At 38.9% G+C, this 19,940-nt stretch overlaps 1 protein-coding gene across 1 annotated transcript in view; it reads right to left on the bottom strand.

The window, feature by feature from the left end:
• Positions 1-637: 637 nt before the first annotated feature.
• The window catches only part of LOC124157137, a 330,898-nt gene continuing 311,595 nt past the window's right edge, over positions 638-19,940 (bottom strand). Inside the window, exon 4 of the mRNA XM_046531637.1 lies at positions 638-795. Coding sequence (XP_046387593.1) covers positions 638-795 — 158 coding nt within the window. The remainder of the gene's footprint in view (positions 796-19,940) is intronic.

The raw sequence follows: 19,940 nt of genomic DNA, 5'->3' as shown, positions 1-19,940 counted from the left end.
TCCTTGTCCATGTTTTCTGGGAAGAGATAGTTGGTAGGGTTTCCCACTTCCATTCCAACAGTGTTTTTTACTTGACGCCATCAAGTGGACTACATTTGGTCTGGCTCCAACCCTTCGACCTATCTGCCATGGGTGGCCCTACCGGGAATAATTGCGAATTAATCCCGCCAGTGCAACTCTAGGGGTCATAGGAACGAGCAAGCCTTTCCACCGTGACGAGGCTGTAGCCCAAGGGAAAAGGATGAAGAAAATTGTAAATTATTTTTTCACTCTGTCATGTTTTGTCCCATATATAGCATAGTAAGAAGTGATACAACAATACTCGGGTAGTAGACTTAAAATGCCTGCTTACATTGAAATCAATACAATGTTGAATATCTCTCTCAAGTAATCATTTTTATGTATTTATTTTTTTCTTAACATATGGTTTATATTTAAGTATGAACTCTTGGGGTTTTGGTTACTTATATAAATACATATTTTCGTCCGTTTCGGAAATGTACAATTACCATTTTCAAGGCTTATCATATGAAAATATGAGAGGTACAATAAATAAAAAATGGTTATTAACTCTTATCAGCGGTGCCATAAATAATAAACCCCAAAATAAAGAAGCTCCCATTATAGCTAGCCACTATTATGTACAAAACTTGTTACTCACCAGTGAGCTGGTCGAACGGCTGAGGTCATCCGCGATGAGGAGCAGCTCCCTGCCGACCTGCTGCCAAGTTGACGGAGGCAAAGCTGAGCCAAGGGATCCTCTTCGGGCCACCTCCATCCGGGGAGGCTCCACGCCTGCAACGAACGAGAGAAATAATTCTTTGAGAGGGCTATTCAATATTCCAACGATTTCAATACGAACAGGTATTATAACCTGATGATAGCATTAGATGCTGAAGCCCGGGTCGTGCTATTTAAAATAAAGTGTGGAATAAAACAAAGAAATTTTATTTTATGTTATTTTATTTTATTATATGGTGAAGAAATTCCACAAAGTAACGCCTGAGACAGTGTCTTATATAAAAAGTGCTAGTTTAGCAGAAAAGGCGTACCTATTTTTCAAGTTATCAGGTATTGTAGGTCTGCTACCCGAAAAATTTTATTTCACATTATACTAGGCTATTTTTTGGGAATTACATAAAATATGGCACCTATGGGAATTATATAATGAAATTTTAATCTTTTCAAAGTTCATTTAAAAACATTAAAAATTTACGGCTAAATCACGTCACAAGTGAGAAATATAATCTCGTATCATCTGCACAGTGCATATTTAAGTCGAATATCATTATGTAGAACTGTTAAAGTTTTTGCATGTGCAAAATATACAATTTATGCAAATATAATATAATATATGGAAACTATACATAATTTATCAAATATTATACCTCATTGGGTCTCTTTAAAGTGCAATCATTCAATTTCTTTTGGTACCAAATATCAACTTTTTCTGCAAGGATAAAACGTAATTAATCAGCAAAACAAGAATTTGATTTGAAGACGATTGCATGAAACTGGAAGCCTAGGTGTTTGATGTAATCTATCAATGTCTCCTTGATTCACTCAGCGATTCAATCACATTTAATTAATCAATTTCCAACGACCCATTACTACTCTGAACCATAACCGTATACTCTGATGAAGAGTCAAGCACGATCGGAGAACGTCAGTGAAAGCGAGATAAAAATACTTCCAAATCACCGTTATAAAAATGCTTATTTTTTAATAAAAATTAATCAAAAGCGTCGATCATTTAGTATTAACATCATTTACCACGAAATTAAAAAAAAAGTTTCATCGAAATTCAATAAAACTATATATTTTCAAAGTTTTGTTATCTGAGTCGTTTAAACTTGCAGAAAGGCGGATGGTTACGTTATGATTACCAAGTTCCAATGAGTTACAATTAGCAATTCTCACTTTTCCGACTCTTTATATTCTCATACCTTTTTTGGGCTACTTCAATCATACAGAAAAAATTAGGTGCTTACATTTTTTGTCAAGACGAATGATTTTTTCAGCCTAACTTTACATTCACACCTAAGATGTAAATTTACCTTCATTTGAGATCTAAAGTCAGCAATTGAAAGTATAAATTGAATTATAAAACATATGTCAATCTGCACTACTACTAGGAAATCTTACTGACTTCTTCGTGTCTTATTTTAGTGTACTAACTTAGCACACTAGATTAGTTCACTAGAATTAGACTTTAGAATAATAGTACACTAATCATCTACTGGAGTTAGATTGGAGCCTACCGGAGGCGTGAAATAACATTCACAAAAAGATATCAAACTCCAGGGCCATCGTGCCCCCATTTCCAGTGTCTTAATTCATTAAACGTATAATACGCAACTTTCTTCTCGGCCGCTATTTCCCAAATTTTAATTACCGCCACCATTCCAATGCTTTGCATTTTCATTTTTCTTCCAAAACCTTCCTCGACACTCTCAATACTCCATCCATACAATCAACAAATTGTACATTTCTCATTTATTTTCGAATTATCCAGATTTTTCCATCCAGGCTTTCACTTTTATTAAGCCTTCCTCACATAACACGTTTATATAGCTTCCAATCTTATCTTCTAGGCTCCTTCAGACTTTCTTTCTATCCACTCCTAGAATACCGAGAGTTTGCCATTCTTCGTGGAATTTGCTTATATAATAGCCTGCAAACTCACAGATCTTCTGTTTTACAGCTATTGCAGTTCCAGTATTATACAGCGGTCCATTTTTCCTCAAAATTATTTCACGCACCTCTTCTACAGGTGATCCACGTGCTTATATCCGTTTCAACGGCTCTGATATCTTTGGTTTATCTATTTGATAAAGCCTTTTTTTTTTCGAGGTCAAAATTTATACCTACCGCCTTATGCCATTCATAAATTTTCCAATCCAGTATTTATCATGTCGTCTTTACACAATTTCGCGCAAAAATATTTTCTTAGCGAAGGCAGTACAAGCCTTAATTCTCTTGAGCTCCATGTGAAAGGCGACCCTTCTCATTTCTGTCTTTTAAAAAATATTTGATCTTCTAAGGCCTAATTAGGAACAAACTTACATGACTTCAACTATATTCTGGCTAAAATCCCAGTTCCCATAAACAGCTAACAGTTCTTACCTATTTTGGTGAGATGTTACACACATTAGGGCGCATAGGAAAGGAAAGGCGGACAAGAGAAGACTGAGTCGTTTGAGATGTGGGTGTCGTGAAGGTTGGAGAAGGTGAAGTGGGCGGATAGATGGAGGAACGACGAAGTGCTGGGCGTTGTGGGTGAAGAAGGGCAGTTTCTAGATGAGATACAGAGGAGACAAAGGCTACGGATGGAAGGAGTACTTAGAGTGGAGGGGATGTTGCAATCAGTTTTAGAGGATGGAATGTTAGGCAAATGAGGGATTGGAAAGAAAAGAATAGGATTTGTTGATAGAATAAAAAGGGGTAGGTCTTACTGATAATTGAAGAGGGAAGTACATGAAGGAAGGGGAGGCTGCCAGAGTGCCTCCTAAGTACTCCATGGAAACCTACCTTGATTGGTGGACACCTTTAATAATAATTATTATTATTATACTCATTGTTCGGCACTGGTAAAATGAAGAAACTCATCAGTATCACCATTCTCACCCTATTTTAAATTCCGATCGTCCATCTTCAGCACAGCCTTACTCCTGAACCCTGCCGCTGCATTGCTCACTCGCAAATCATAAAGTTTATTAGTTTCAACCGCCCCTTCCCATCGCATGGTAAGAGCACCCTCAGGCATCCCATTAACCAACTCATTTCTTACATTCTCCCGACTCTCAAGAGTGAAGGGTTTCTGAAACCTTATTATGCCAATTAATCCCTAGCTAATTAACACCTCCGGGGCCTTCATCGCTATACCCCCCGCCCCCGCCTCTGCTCTTTAAATCCTTGAGATGCATCATTGGGGTGCACATGAAAGAGAATCCACAAGGCGATACCACTCGCCGTGGTCGTCCGTGTGTGAAAGCCAAAAGGGCCGATGAAGAGGGGTCATAAACGAGTGCACAAGCCGAGACGGAGAGGAGCGCCTTAACTTTCAGCAGCATCCGACGAGAGGATGCATAAGATGGATTAGAGGGAATGAGTGCTTAAATTAAAAATCATCTCAAGGAAGGAGGGAAGAAAAAAGAAGGTTTAATTACAAATATACGACGCCCCTGGACATAAGACAACTGAAATGAATGAGCTCTTGATGGTCGGCATTACAAATGCTATGTAATTAAACAACGGACCCAAAGAATACGTTTTCTTTGCATGTCAATAGTGACACAGTGTACCATCGAGTATTAAACTCTCCGTGTGACGATGACATAAACGAAGTCTAGATGTACGTCTTTATATATTTTACTTGAATAGCTGTAAAGTAAAAATCCGGAACCTTGTTTAAGCATGACTTTGTTGCAACTAAATCTCCGTAGTAGCACTAATACAGGCGTCAAATCCGTAGTGATTTGCCCCGACATAACTGGATCCAGGGTCCCTCCAACAAAAACGTAATCAAATATAGTTTTTTTATTTCTCTCAGTTGGTGAACACAGTTTGGTTGCAATGCGGATACCTTCAACCCAAGAGTGTAAAATTGTGTTCCTGTCTGATGAAAAATGGAAGATAAAAAGGCCAGCAACAACGTACAGTAGATATTGAACATTGTTGTTATACATTAAGCAATTTTGATAAGAGGATAAAAAGACACTATGCCCTAGTAATCAATGCATTTGTGCGCTATAAAAATATACTTATACAGTACAGTTTTTCTGTGGAGCTATTTGGACTTAGAAAAAATATTATTTAACTAGGTATTTAAAAAACAAGCATTAATGAATTGATTTGATTTTTTAAGGTGGATAGACAAGTTTCAATCAAATTAGGAAAAACATATTTAAGTCAAATTGAGATTGTATTTGCAAAATTAAATTCTAAACCACCATACACAAAGAGCACCATCAACAAGAAACTATTAAATACGAATTATAACAATATGTTTAAAGAGGGAACATAAACGAGGCCAATAATCATTGTGAAAGTTTGGAGTAGAAATGCAAGGGAAAATGCCATAAAAGGCCCAGATGAAAAAAAACTGAAAAAATAATATGCGTATAATTCAGGCAAAAAATTTGCTTCGCAAAACTAACTCGTAAGGTGGGTTTGGGTGATTTTCTTCGACGTACTTTTTCTTTTCGAAATCGGAGACCCTAAGATCTGCATCCAAATAGAAAAATGAAAAGGGTTTTCAAATGAACTAATTAGAATTTTCATGTAGCATATACTTAGCATTTATAAATTTATATAACGTCGCCAAATATTCAAAATATCTCGATTGAAGAAAATGAAAAGATTACTGAAAATATTTCTACAGAAATGTCATCATCATAAGCCAGTAACTTTAGCATTGATTTAGCCCGGTTCTCTACACTTTTCTCCTATAAGTAAGCTAATCTTTTGAGCTTAAGGTAATACTAAACTTAATTAGGATAACTCGTTTGAATTACAATCCTACTACAAATGGCCTCGTGAAAACCAGCAATAATTCACCCGACTAAGTAGTTTGAGTGGTTTATCATCCGATGGCCGTCATTAGTTTTGGGAAAGAATATTAACCTCATTAAACGGCAAGAACACCCATACAATAAAAATGAACCAGCGAAATATCAACAAAGTTCGTATATATTCGGGTTTATAGAACCATTTGTCATCGGTCTAAAGAGTGTAACAGTTATGCTTTGCTACTATACTGCAAAATATTGAGTTTGATCTGTAAACTCCATCACACAATAACTTTATAAAGGCACTGAAATTTACGAGAACTCTACGACCGTTATGAACAACAAAATTTACTGTCGATATGAAAAGGTATAGCTCATAGTAAAATTATAACGGCAATGCCGAGTGGCTTAAAACGGGAAAGCCTATTAAAGAAGACTCCAATTACCCGATTTAATCGCTTGCCATGGCGTACCGAACACAGATATTGGCTACCCAGATGACTTAGAGGGGGGTCGAGACTTAACGGAGGGTGGTGTCTTGCGGTACCCTGTCCCTGAAACCCTATTTAACACCCCTTTTGGGGCCTTTTGCCGTCCGAACCCTTTCGTCGCACTTAATCCTTTCCATTTTCCGTGGACACCTCTTTACTGAACTCGGTGCTGCGACACTTGCCACCGTTCGTAATTCCGCGAGGAAGATAAAAGGCTGAACCCGAGTCAACCCGTACAAAACCCTCTGTGAGTCAAAGTCAGCGGCGCATAGACAATAACTAGTACTCCAGACGCAACACCCCTGCTGGCCCATCCAATCACTCGCCAAATATCTCTCGTCCCCTTCTCGTCATAATCCCTTCGCGCGCCCTGGAAAAAGGAACGCCAACCCTTTCCCTTGGGCAACTACCATTCCTCCCGCACACTCTTTCAATTCGAGGATTAAGGCTTCACGCACTCTTTGCTCAAAAATCTCCAAACCATTTCCGCAACACCAGCCAAAACCAACAAAACCGGAGCGGAGGGAAGGAGGGACCAAAATCCTATTCTAAAACAACCCTTCACACAGTGTGTTCATCTGGTAGGTATCTGATTACACTGAGGAGAACGTAATAATACCTTGAGCAGAATTGCAACACCGCTTTGCTTTACTCCCAAAACAATGCGATTTAACTACTCAACTATAAAAAGCCATTTAGCAGGAAAAGAATTTATTGAAATGAGATATCTAACTGTGCCTAACATCAAACTCGTTGGGTACCTCAAAATGCCACCCTTGAGCAAAGGGTTACGCATAATATAATTTATAGAAAGTAAATATTTTTAGAAAGGAATTCAGAAATATTCACCGCAACAAATGTAGAACCCTGACGGTCGTAGAAATCAGTCTAAAACATAGCTTAAATCTGCTGTTATCCGACGGTTTCTTATTCCCCTACTTCTGAATCCAAACAAGAGGAGCTCACAAATATCAGTCCCAGAACAGTATGTAGACCTTTAAGCATAATTTACGGAATTCGATTGAGACACATAAAAATAACTGTTTGGTTTTGTGAAATAAATTATTCAGTAAAAATACCGTTTTTGTGAAACAATTTACTCATCAAGAGATTTAATATTGGCGTAAAAATATTATGATTCGTGGGACAAAATTGTGTAAGTAAATGAATTATTTTCAAAAGATGAGGAAATCACTTATTTACATTTGATTTCGTTGAAGAGGAACCTGGTCCCTATAAAGTCCCGAACAAAATCATCCAACAAAGGTATAAGGAGAGATGAAATGTTTCTTTACCATAAGTTCATGAAATATTCATTTATAACTCACAAAACTTTGTACGTATGAGGAGGAGTTTGCCTGGGTAGCTGAGGCTTGCCGTGGAAAGCCATCTTGAGCCACAGCAACAATGAAATAAATGGTATCTATTGGAAAATAGGTCATTTTTTCAAGCACAGAAATTTCTTAAATTAAGTCAAGTCATTGACTTCATTGCAGCAAATCGGCCAAGTAAAATGAACTAAGGTTGGGTAACTAGCGTATATACTCAATTAACTACGGAGCTAAGAAAGGGGTTGAAGGGTGATGATCGATTGCCAGCTAGAAAGAAATTTAGAACTCCTAAGTCAAAAGCAGAGGCGCAACAGAATTTTTAAGCGAGATTACTACTATCTCTCTGGTATGTAAGAAGAGTGACTACTTTTCTTTGTCTTATGGCGTATTTATTTCCCTTTCGTGGGCTAATATTCAATAAATCATCACCTTTCTTTGTCTTCCAGAAGCTAAAACCCAGCCTCTCACAGCTTAGGGACGCTATTTTTATTCCCCGCGGAGTGATGACGCTTGGATCGAATGGGGAGACAGAATGATCTAAGAGGAGTGTAAAATATGCGTTTCTGCCGGTGGAAATGCGAAACAAGAATGCCATGCGGGTGATTTTTACAATAAAAATGTTTTAAGGTTATATTTAGAGTCTTGGGAGACGTTTTAAAGCAACGGTTCCGAATTCGGTTAGAGACGGAAGTAAAGGAGGTTGATGAACTTCACGGAGTTATACAAGTTTTCATCTTGGGGTATCTTGCTGCTTCCTCGCGGATGGTCGTTAAAAAATCGTGGAATGGACACTTAAGAACATTTTGACGACCCTCCTCAGAGAGAGCAAGCAAAGAAAACGTTACGATAAAGGAAAGTATGTATTTCACAATGGCAAATCTGTAATGCTCTCAAGGGTGCCAGGAGAAAAACCCATCAAAGCTTTAACTTTCACACACTTTAAGCATAAAAACATCTCGGAACAGAGAAATCCATCTACGGACTAAATGGAGGCCCAAATATTTCTTCATTTTCGGCAGCCCCGTGACGGCACTCATGCATTAACAGCCCACCTTTACGATCTAAGTTTCGTTACCCGTGGATACAGTGGCTGCAAAACGCAATAGGTGGCCGAAGAGTGTATCTAAATAAAAATAAAACCAGACCATACTAATAAAAGCGTTTACTCTAAGCATATCAAAGGAACGGGAGCTTCCTTACTACCAGTATTGCCGTAAAGTGAACGCATGCCTTATCTCTGGGGAGAAAATGGTGAGGAATGGTAAGTTAAAGCCTTATCTCTCAAAAATAGCACAATTAATTTGTTTCAATGAAGTTATATCAATAATTATTTATAACCACAACCCCTCCAACAGTCCAACCCATAGCATCAATTTATTGAGCACGTGAGGGAGATACAATTTCCGCAGTATTCTATAAGCGATTGCAGAAATTTATTAAAAATACCCAATTTGAAGACGCTCTCAAATGCTATCGACAGATAGTAACGTGGCCAAATGAATTAATTTTTACACGGTGCTTTGGAAACAAATAATTGACTTTTTTGCCAGTATCTTGATTTTTGTGTTTCAAGTTTTTGGTTCACCAACCTCAGGATTTAGAAAAAAGAAAATAACTGGAATTATAAAATAGTAACTAAGTCAGCAACCTACTGTACCTATATATCTACATAATGGCCCGCAATCTGCCTCAATAGGCGTGTGGTGGAGGGTGTTAGGACAGCAGCCGTTAACATATTAAAAAATATACGCTCTAACGAATTAGCAATGCATTCCGTTATTTTTCTCGGGAAAAACCTATCCGCTGGACAAAATATCTCTCTTAATCCCTTGTTTCTGTCGAACCTGGATATATTGTGAGGTTCTATATGATTTTCTCCATATCGCTCTCATAAAATATCAATTCTCAATCGCATAAGCAATCTAAGCCTAGAGCGCAGCCTCCGAGTATCCAGAGCCTCACATTCTAATTTATTATTTTAATCTGCCTAACGCTTAATCGGCGCCGTAGTAGTTTTTAAGGCATCGCGCATATTTCCTTTGTAGTTTATTTATCCCGTGTATTAAATTTTTCTGTGACGGATTTCACATGCTCGCTGCACATTTAAGGTGTGACCGGACGAGTGCGAAATAGCTCCTCTTTTTCTACTTTTTCATCCGAGAATCTTCCCCCAACACGCTTCACGAATTGAAGCTTCTTCATGGCTTTGTCACAAATATTCCTTTAGTGTACTCCAAAGCTTAATCAAAGGTTAGTTAGATTTGTGATAACCTTGCAACTCTGACTGACCGTTTTTAGTGGTCAAAGAGCGTCTCACGCCCGGTCATATGCCAAAATAGAATCAAACCATAAAAACACACATAAATGATGATGGACATTTCTTAACGAGCCAATGACACTTCACGCCCGTGATGCTGGTTCGTAATCTTCCATGCCGACCTATCGATATGCAAAGCAAGCGCGATGCCTTGATGGACAACCTTGTCGGCACGCGACATCGGCAACCAGCGCTTGGCAACTGCTCGTGTTCCGGATCAAGATGACTTCGCTTCGCATGGACTCCAAATAAAAAACGGTCTCCCGCGAGAGGACAATCGTGGGTCGGTTTCTGCGAGAGCTAATCACGGCTCCAGCGGTCATCAATCTTTCCCTACAGCGTCAGATTGTCTTCCACCCTTTGTCCCGAAGGAAGGGCGCACGCCGCGGCGTACAGAATCTTAAAAAGCTTGTGAAAGGGATTGAGAACCACCAAGACACACACTAGGAATGGATAAACCCAAAGCATACTCGCACGATAATTTCATTTTGCACAAAAAAACTTCACATAATGCTAGTAGAATTACGCTCCTCACCGTGAGTCACTCTCGCTCAGTGATAAAACCCGAAGGTTGGTTTGGATAGGCGATGGTAAAGCTCGTCACACATTGGAATGGGAATAAAACACAGCAGTAAATTTCCGACTTGATTTCGGATCTGCCAATATTGACCCTCTTATTAAATTTTTTAGTTTATTAAAGAGTTTTGTAGCACTTTATGAAAAGAACACAATATGAAGTTACTATTATAAATATCAATATATGTTTTATTATTTTACTTAAAAAGGGATAATTTTTTGTTATAATATTCTCATATATTGGATAAAGAAGAAAAAAATTGTACTCACTAATTATGATTTTAAAACCGGTCTACGCTAAAGCTGATATATCGGTTCGTGGCACTAAGAGTGTTAAATTAGAAACTATTTTGGAAAATTTTAACTAAATTACGCAATACTTTGATGAAAAATCAACTATTACTTCAGCAAGACATTATTCATTAGTACACCACCTCCGTCATCAATCCTTTGCCGTAGTCAACCTAGATTAGTTATTATTAAAGTATTCTACCGATTAGAGTAGGTGTCCATTGAGTATTTAAGTATCCTGGCAGTCTTCCCTCCATTAATGGACTTACTTCTTCAATGCGCAATGAAGCCTACTCCCTTTCATTCTATCCAAAAATCTCATTCTCTTTCTTCTTTCCCTCGTTTACCCAACATTCTACCTGTTATTTAACATTGCCTAACTATGTTTTAAACATCCCCTACCCGCTCAGTAATCGCTCCATCCATAACTTCTGTCTCCGTCATTATCATCACTGGTCAACAATCCTAGGATTGGTTTGACGCAGATCTCCACTCAATTCTCCTATCAGCTAATCTTTTCTCACCTACGTATTTCTTCTCTTTCACATTCTTCTTTACTTGTTCCATATATTTTGTTCGAGGTCTTCCTTTTCCGTTCTTGCCTTCCACTTGTCCCTCGACGATTATCTTCATCAGGCCATCATGTCTCAAGATGTGGCCTATAAGGTTGTTTCGTCTTCTTGTTAAGGTTTTCATGAGGCTTCTCTTCTCTCCTACTCTTCTTAGGACTTTCTCGTTACTACGGTCGATCCATTTGATCTTCATATCTGATCTAAATCTCCTCACCCGCTATATCCAGCACTTCGTCGTTCCTTTTCCTCACCGTCCACTTCACCGTCTCCATTCTCTTTCACAACCGCATCTCGAACGCCTCCAATCTTCTTCCGTCTTCCTTCCTGAGTGTCCATGTTACCGCACCGTAAAGCGCTACACTCCAGATTAGACCCTTCAATAGCTTTTTCTTTAAATTCATGCATAACGATCCTAGCGCCAATCATAAAGCGTATTTAGCAACACAGAAACCCAAGCTTACCTACCTCTCCAAAGACTTCATCTTGCGAATCAAAGTATGCAGCCCCTAAGTTTATTATGGCCCACATATCCCCGCATGGTCTACAACTCGTAAATATCATTGCCAGTTTAGAGAAATGGAGTTTTCATAAAGATGAAAAAAAATATAACATAATCCTTGCAAAAAAGCACGATGTTTTACAAATCGCGATAACCTCGTTGGATTGAAGAGTGGAACGAAACAGGGGACCATGTATGCAGAAATTACTTTAGCGTTTATACCGTAGATATCCTTTGCAAATTTCATTATGAAGTAACAAATCAATTAGATTAACACCCTATCAACAAAACACGATTTACGTTTCGACAATTGATGGCAGCTTCAAGTTTTAATGAAGTGATCCAAATGCCGGCAGAGACTTTTATAATATCATTGGATTAGTGGTTTTACACGTTAAGGGCAAAGGAGCCAGTTCTGTTCCTTGGGTCTACATCTAAATCTGCATACAACCCCGAAAGCCACCTCAATAGGCGTGTGGCGGAGGGTGCTAAAACATCAGCCGTTAAAAAATAAAGTGGATATGTTATGTGATGTCGCAACCTTCTTTTCTTCTCAGACAATAATTATCACTTATAATATTTAGAACTTTATTTCATCCTCTCCATCCAAAATGGCTCTCTATCTAACAATCCCCTGTTCACTCCCTCATCACCATAACGCCATCAACTCCAAAGCACCAATATAAGCACAAATACGCACACAAAAATACAATTCAAACATCAATGCATTATCAATCACGCCAAACATCATGGACACGACGTTACAGTTATAACAAAGTTCTGCCTTGCATATATTAATTCACAACAACATTTTGCCAGAAAATGGCGCAGAAAATTATGCCTTTGATATCATTTTAAAATATCAGTGAAGCACTTCATAAATGTCGATGTTTTTTCCTCTCACTGGGTATGACATCGGATAACGGAGCAGGGGAAATACGTTCAAAGAACAAGGTAGAAATGTAAAGGTTACGATAATAATAAAGTAATACTCCAACACCATTAGGACATCAGTGCGCAAGGGAGATCAGTCGATGGCGGGGCTCGCTTCATCCTGACAGTGTCCAAGTAAATTGATCTGTCAGAATCCGAAAGGATTAATTTTCTTTTAATGATTCCCAGTGCGGTATCGTTGCATAACGAAGGGTAAAATAGGGTAAGAGAGGGGGAGGGACCCTTAGAAAAAGGCTGGGACGGAAGGATGGAGGGGAATCTAGGGGGAAGGGGTGCGAGAATGAAGGGGAGATTATAAAGTCCGCGATAGGGCGGAGGGGGTCTGGATGGTCCGTGATTAACGGAGGATGGCGGCAAAAGCGTATGGAGAGAGAAAAAAGCACATTTTTTGAGAGTGCGCCTGAGGGATACCCAGCAAGCGTGCAAGGGGCTGAGGTGGTTGGAAAGGAGGAAAACTATGAAAAGTTTAAAAAGGGCGAAGTTGGGCTTCGGTGGGATCGAGTCGGCTTGCAAGTCGCTGATGAGGAATTGAAAGTCGGCTTACGTGCGAAGGAGAAATGAGCGGCTTAAGGCTCGACGGCGGGTCGAAAGGGTACAGCGACGCGACGTGTGGCCAGAGAACGTGTGAATAGCATCAATGTGAGTATAGAAAAGCCCTAACTATGCGGGAGAAGAGAATAATGCGTTGATTAAAGCAACACGTGGATTTTAATCGAGTTGATAATGGGTTTAAATCCGCGTGCGAAATTTTACCCTTTAAACGTGGACACGGAAAGAAGATGGAGGTACTAAATAAAGTCTAAAAGTGTAAAGTTTATGATAAAGATACATGTAACATCTGAACTTTTCAAGGTATTGCAATGATGTATGCATTTTTATCTTCGATTCCGTTCACACATGCGGATCGAATTTGAACCAATATCCTAAACTTGCTTGTATGGAATTAAATTTACCAAAGAAATGCCAAAAATCTCAACGATGAATACAGATTGATTGACAATTCTCACGCTATGTTAGAAAAATATCTACACTGAGGAAATTTACAATCAAACGAAGTTCATGGAAACAGTTTAATATCTGGTTAGTTAAAGTGCCATCGATGGTTTGCGTTGCTCAAAGTAAAATTCGTTGCCAAAGGACCTAAATGCGATAAAAGCGTTTCATAGATAATTAAGCCATCATGCGATATCATATGCTCGCGTTATCAATGAATATTAAAATAATAAAAAATCCGTAATCACATTTGATATTTCTTATGAAGCATGCAAAATCAGCCCATTCAAACGTCAAAACTTCCATTCTTGCAGAATCTAAAAGTTGTTTCAAAAGGTAAGGTGGAGATAATATTCGTTGAAAACGAATCAAGCTAAGGCATAACTTCTTCATTCTGGGAAAAAAATGGAAAATTTGAACATAGCTAAATAATAAATCCCCGTAACACGAGAATACAACATAATATTTGATGTTCCTCAGTTGATAGCTCCTGTGAGGCGCCCATTCATCTCGCTTAGAGTCAGCAATATCAAAGCAGCATTAACATAAATCAAGTCTTCCGAGCCAGTGAATTACCACCATCTAATAAACCCCTTACACGACCACCACCTAACACAGCTTTCATAACATCTCCAAAACACATCCATCCCACCTTTTATTTCTATCTCCCGCGGCCAAAAATACGATCGGATGCACAAAGGAACGCCGTTAATGCTCGGGGACCCATAGCAATAAACGCATTAACTACTGGTGCGGAGGAGATGGATCGGGGAGAATTTAAGATGCTTGGGGGGGGGGGTTGGGTAAGGATGTATATATAAGGCAGGAGGCACGGAAAGATGAATGTAACAAGTTGAATAACGACGCCAAGCCCCCGGCAAGGGACACCCACTGACGACACCGAAAGGAAGGAGTAATTATCCGACTAATTAATAACACCTCCTCGGCCAAATCCCCTTCCTGAACCCACCTCGTCCGCCAATATCTCCCCCGACTCCCCCTTCGCAGTGGCAATACTGCGGGGATTATAGTTCGGGCTGAGAGAGGAAACCAAGCGTCGAGAGATGTAAATTAATGGGGGCGGAGATCGGGAAGGACGAGGTGGGCGGGACGAAGGGGGCGGGAGGGTGGATGATTTAAACGGGGAGTGAACAATGGTGGAGGGCAGGGGGGGTGGGATAATATTAGGGACAGCCAAGTAGAAGTCGAATTCGGTCCGATTCTTACAAATCTTGAACCTAAATCACAAACTTAACTTGACGGGGTTTCTTTCAAGCCTGCCGCGTGAACGGCGGTGAGATTCACATCAATTGCCACAAGAAAAAATCCCCTAGACCGAGAATCGAACCACGGACCTTTAGACGGGCCTCTGTGCATGTCAGAACGCTATCTCGATTCTTTAATTTCCATGGCAATTTTTTACGAAGTTCAAGGGTGCTTTGTGTACAAGGCTATGAAGTGGACTTGGTCCGATCATTAAAAATATGGTACGGTATTTGGAGGATGCGACCGACAGCTGAGGTCATTTGCGCCATGAGGGAAGATAAGGGAAGGAAGGGTGGAGAGAAACCCAGCGTCGGCATTAGCCTTCTCTTAACGAAAGGCGCCAAGGAGACCACGGCTTAACGTCCCATCCGACAGACGGAGTATTGCACTTGAAATGTCCTCCACACAGCATTCAAGCAGGGATCGGGCAGTCTCTGAAAATTCTCTGCCGCTGCCGGGATTTGAACCCGGGCCCACCTGGTGGGAAGCCAACTCTCTAGCCACCACACCAACCCGATCCCCCGATCATTATAAATCCTAAACCTAAATCACAACAACTTAACTCGAAGTGATTTATTTCAAACCTGTCGCGTGAACGGCGGTGATATTCATATTCATTTCCAAAAGAAATAATTCGCCTGGACCAGGAATCTAACTAGAGACCTTAAGTTTTCCGGGCCATTGCGCAGACCAGCACGCTATCTAGATTCCTTAATATTCATGGCAATTTTATCGAGGTTCAACGATGCTAGATGTTAGGCTCTTGAGGGAATTTAAGAACTTGGATAGCGTGGTGGCCTGCGAAGTGGCCCGGAAAGCCATAGGTCCGTGGTTCGATTCCGGTCTCAGGGGAATTTTGTCAAATGGTAATTCATGTGAACTTGACTTACATTAAGGTCACGATGGAGTTGAAAACTAAATAATAAATCTGCTATTTCAAAAAAGCTGACAACGGCGTTCCTTCTCTTGGCAGAGTCATCTGCTGAAAATTATCTCAAAATGGGTTCATTTTGACTTGAAATTGCAATCTATTTGAAGTGTTCGGTAGAAGAAAGGGATAGATGAATTACGGAGAGTAAAAATAATCCAAATTCAGTCGCGCTAGAATCAGTTTAGCATAAGAAAACGTATGAGTTGCCACCCGCTTTTTATGAATTGTCGACGTCATTGGTGTACCGACTGGTTGATTTACTCGTTCAGGAAGAAGATTTCACTAAGGGCAAAATCCATTTACAACATGGAGTAAAAAAGCGAGTGGCTTGGATTTTAGGGGCAACCAAATCAAGCTGAATCCGGTCATATTCTGACGCACGAAAACTAATTCAAAATAACTTGGTTACACTTGGAGATCGGAAACATAGATAGGAGTTGTTTAGGTTAGAGCAGTTAAAATATGCGTAGCTCGACTAATCGTAGTCATAAATCGGAATAAAAGTTTAAAATTATCTCCATTGTCCATAAATTGTCCATAAATGGTACATGGCAGTGCTCATCCACCGAAAATACATGTTTTCACAATCCACTTAATCACCAGTCTCCATTAAAATACTAGATAGGTATCATGGGAGTGAAATAAATTTATTTTGATCTCCATAAAGCATTGAAGTCAATGGAAATTCTGGTAAAAACTTACTTTTTTCAGTATCTCTCTTAGGGATCAATTGGAATGTTAGGAGTGAGCCAAAGGATAGCGTAACTCCAGCCTTATTCCAAATGAATTCACACGTTGCGTACGGATGGCGAGAATTCTCGTCATTTTTCTCCCGAACGTTCCGGACGGATGACGAAGATTCTCGTCATTTAGGTGCGTCAACCCAAACAATTTTAAACCGTACAATACGTATTCTTTAGTACATTTGCAGTTAATGTTAATGAATTGATGCATCATAACGTTTGTTTGGGTAAAGTTATATTCTAAACAGTAGCTTTTTAACCATGTTTAAACCAAAGGCATTACGCCCTAATAGGCACATATTTCCAATCTCAACACCTCCACCCAGAATTCCTAGGAATTTAAATACCCAAGTGCGCAGGGACTTGCCTCCTACTTTATTCTAGAGAATTTTTTTCCAACCGATACACATCAGTACCATAAAGATTCTGAAATAAAATCTAAGTATCCCGCAAAAGATGGAAATTTTGTAAAATTTTCCAATACAGACCTTATTTTAACCGGAGTGCTTCATTTTTTTTTAATGAAATAAGTTAAAGTTAACCATCGTGCCTGTTGAAATACATTTTCACAGGGAATAAATTCGTATTTCCCCGTTCTAAAAATCAGGACGTGCCCATTATGGCATTTATTTTGGTATCTTGGTTCGCTAACTATTCAATTGCAGTGAATAAAAACCAAAATTATCATGCTAACATCGCCCACATTAAGTTCAATCGATAAACCTAATAGGTTTTTACTTCAGCCATGAAGATTTATGTCATCCTTTATCCATCGTCATCTGAACATGAGGTCTTTCTTTCTTCTCATGAATATCCACACGTAGTTCAAAGAAAGGTGCAGTTTCTGTAGAGTACCTCATAAAATACAATGGACAAAAACACGTTTTGCACAAAATTCAGGCACAATGGTTAAGATAATCTTACAGCATTTTCTAAAAGAGAAGAACATAAAATCAATGATAAAATAAAACATTACTAAAGGTACATGAAAACAATTTTTCACCGAAGATAATTGGAAAAGGGTATGGATTGATAAAAACAGTATGAGTTAGTAGCTTATCACGGCGATATATATGCCACTGCAGTCCTCTAATGTTATTTACTCCATATGACTTTAACCATTCCATATCATCGAAAAATATTAAATCAACTTAAAAATAATCACAGATTTTGTAAAAAGCCATCATAAAGTGTTTGATGCCATGAAATAACATATTACCTGATTGATTTAATCAATTTGTGATTTCAAAGTAAGCTAACATTAGTTAATCAATCAGTGAAATCAATTGTAAGTAAATATTACTTCGAGAAATCTTCATTGCTTCCGGGATTCGAATCTGGAGTCATTGGAACGGAGAGTCAGCGCCAAAAAAATATCTGTTTGCTTTGATTCCACCCAGCTGGTATCGCAGCCGCGAAACATGTGGCGTCCATCGACTCATTTGCCGAAACGTTTGCTCCAAACTTTGAGTGACGTGTTAAAACAATAGCCTAATGACCCGCAGAAATCGCCTTCTCATTTTGCAAATAAATGATCGCGAAAACCATGCATCGTGCACTAATAATTTCAACTCTAAAGAAAAACCTTCCATCCTTTTCTTAAAGCCCACTCGCGCTCCGATTCACACAAAAGAGAAGTGGACAAGCCCCAAATGATTCCTCCTCCTGTTTTTCTTAATGAGCGCCTTTTTAATATTCTAATGGACCATGAAATTTGCTAATGAGCGGTGACTCAATTATAATTAGCCTCGAACAGGTCGTCAAAAACGCTAGAGGCCCCGAGAAAATGGCCCCAGAATGGCGAATGTGCCATATCGATCGCCCCATATAGGCTAGTTAGCGCACATATGCTGTATTTTTACGCATATGTATTGTAGAGGTGACCCCCACCTTTAGTGCGAGGAAAACTCTCCACCGACCCGAATCTGCAGTCGCACTGGTAATTATGGAATAATTATATGAAGTACCTACTAATTTTTCTCCTTGTTAATGCATTTTCTGATTAATAATTACGCTCAAAAAGGAATAAGTATATAAGCTGAGAGAAGGGAAACTAAAGCGACGCCATTAGCTAAGTAGAGACTTATGTTCTCATGATTGTTAACGTAAGTAGTCGTTGGCCCTAACGTGAAAACTCCATGATGCAAAGTATTCCATCACAAGTTTGTTTAAATTTTAAATGTTCATATTTTCTTCCGTGAATAAACAGGTTACGAAGTACAGCTTGGACTAAAATATTGGATAACAGAAGTTACCATTTGAATGACAATATTTTGCAGCTACACGTATTCACAACATATTCATGAGAGGAACAGAATTAATATGATAAAGCTCTATTTACTTTTCCGTCTGCAATACCTAATGCCGTCGGAAGCTTACTCTGTCTCCCAGCATTTCATTGGCGATAAATTAATCGCTTGGCATTGGACTTAAAGAGGGTTAATCATCCCCCAAATGGTAATTAATAGTAGTGCGAGGTCAAGTCAACTGGTGGCCAATTAGCCTAACAATGTACGCCATGCGATTAATATGAAATACCATTGGATGGCAAAACAGCAATCGATCAGCGGTTAATGGCTACGAGATGAGGAATCGCCGCTATCTTGAATGAGCATCATATGGAGATTAACGATTTCATGGCTCTGAAACAGGACGACAGAGACCGAGAGCCAAAGCACGCGAATTACTGACTCTGATGAACAGTGTACCCATGGATTCATGACGACCGATAAACAGGGTGACGTTACGGCTATTCAGAAAAGCAAAATAAATTACCAAATATTTAGCATTTCCACAGATCAGAATTTAGTACAGAGCCCAAGAATATTAATTTAATAATTAAAACAGAGAAAATTAGCATAGCAAATTTTCCTGAAATGAGATTGAATAAAATCGAAAACATAAGTAATTTCAGTAAAACTTCCTGTCGATTAAATATTGACTCGGTGTATCATTACCCTAAAAATATTTCTCTATAAGTACCTAACCTCCTGCAATTTCTACTGCGCATGACAATTGCTGAGAGCATTGCAAACATAAAGATAGAACCTCCGAAGATATGACAGTTTAAGGGAGAGGCCGTATGCATTACCTATTTTTTATGAAAGTTCACAAATTTAAGGAGAAAAACATTTTCCAAGAAAAATTCAAACAATTTATAAGTTCTTTCAATCTAGTTACTCTGAATGTTTTCCTAACTGTTCATTGAGTTTTTCATAAATAGATTCAATAAATCAGTGTTGATACTATCATATTCCAGTAGGACATCTCTCAAAATGTTGGCTCGGAAAATTTATTCACTGGCATAGCATAATCGTATTATCACATTCTTTTATGGCGTAAGGTTAGTGCTTTCGCTCGATGGTTAAATTGAATAGAAGAGCTCTGGATTCAATATCTGATGACTATTAAAACGAATACATAACACATAAGAAATGCGAAATTCAACGTCATTTGCTACAGCGAA

The sequence above is a fragment of the Ischnura elegans genome, chromosome 4 (assembly GCF_921293095.1).
Source record: "Ischnura elegans chromosome 4, ioIscEleg1.1, whole genome shotgun sequence".
NCBI classification, from domain to species: domain Eukaryota; kingdom Metazoa; phylum Arthropoda; class Insecta; order Odonata; family Coenagrionidae; genus Ischnura; species Ischnura elegans.
This window is presented reverse-complemented; position numbering and strand designations above follow the sequence as displayed.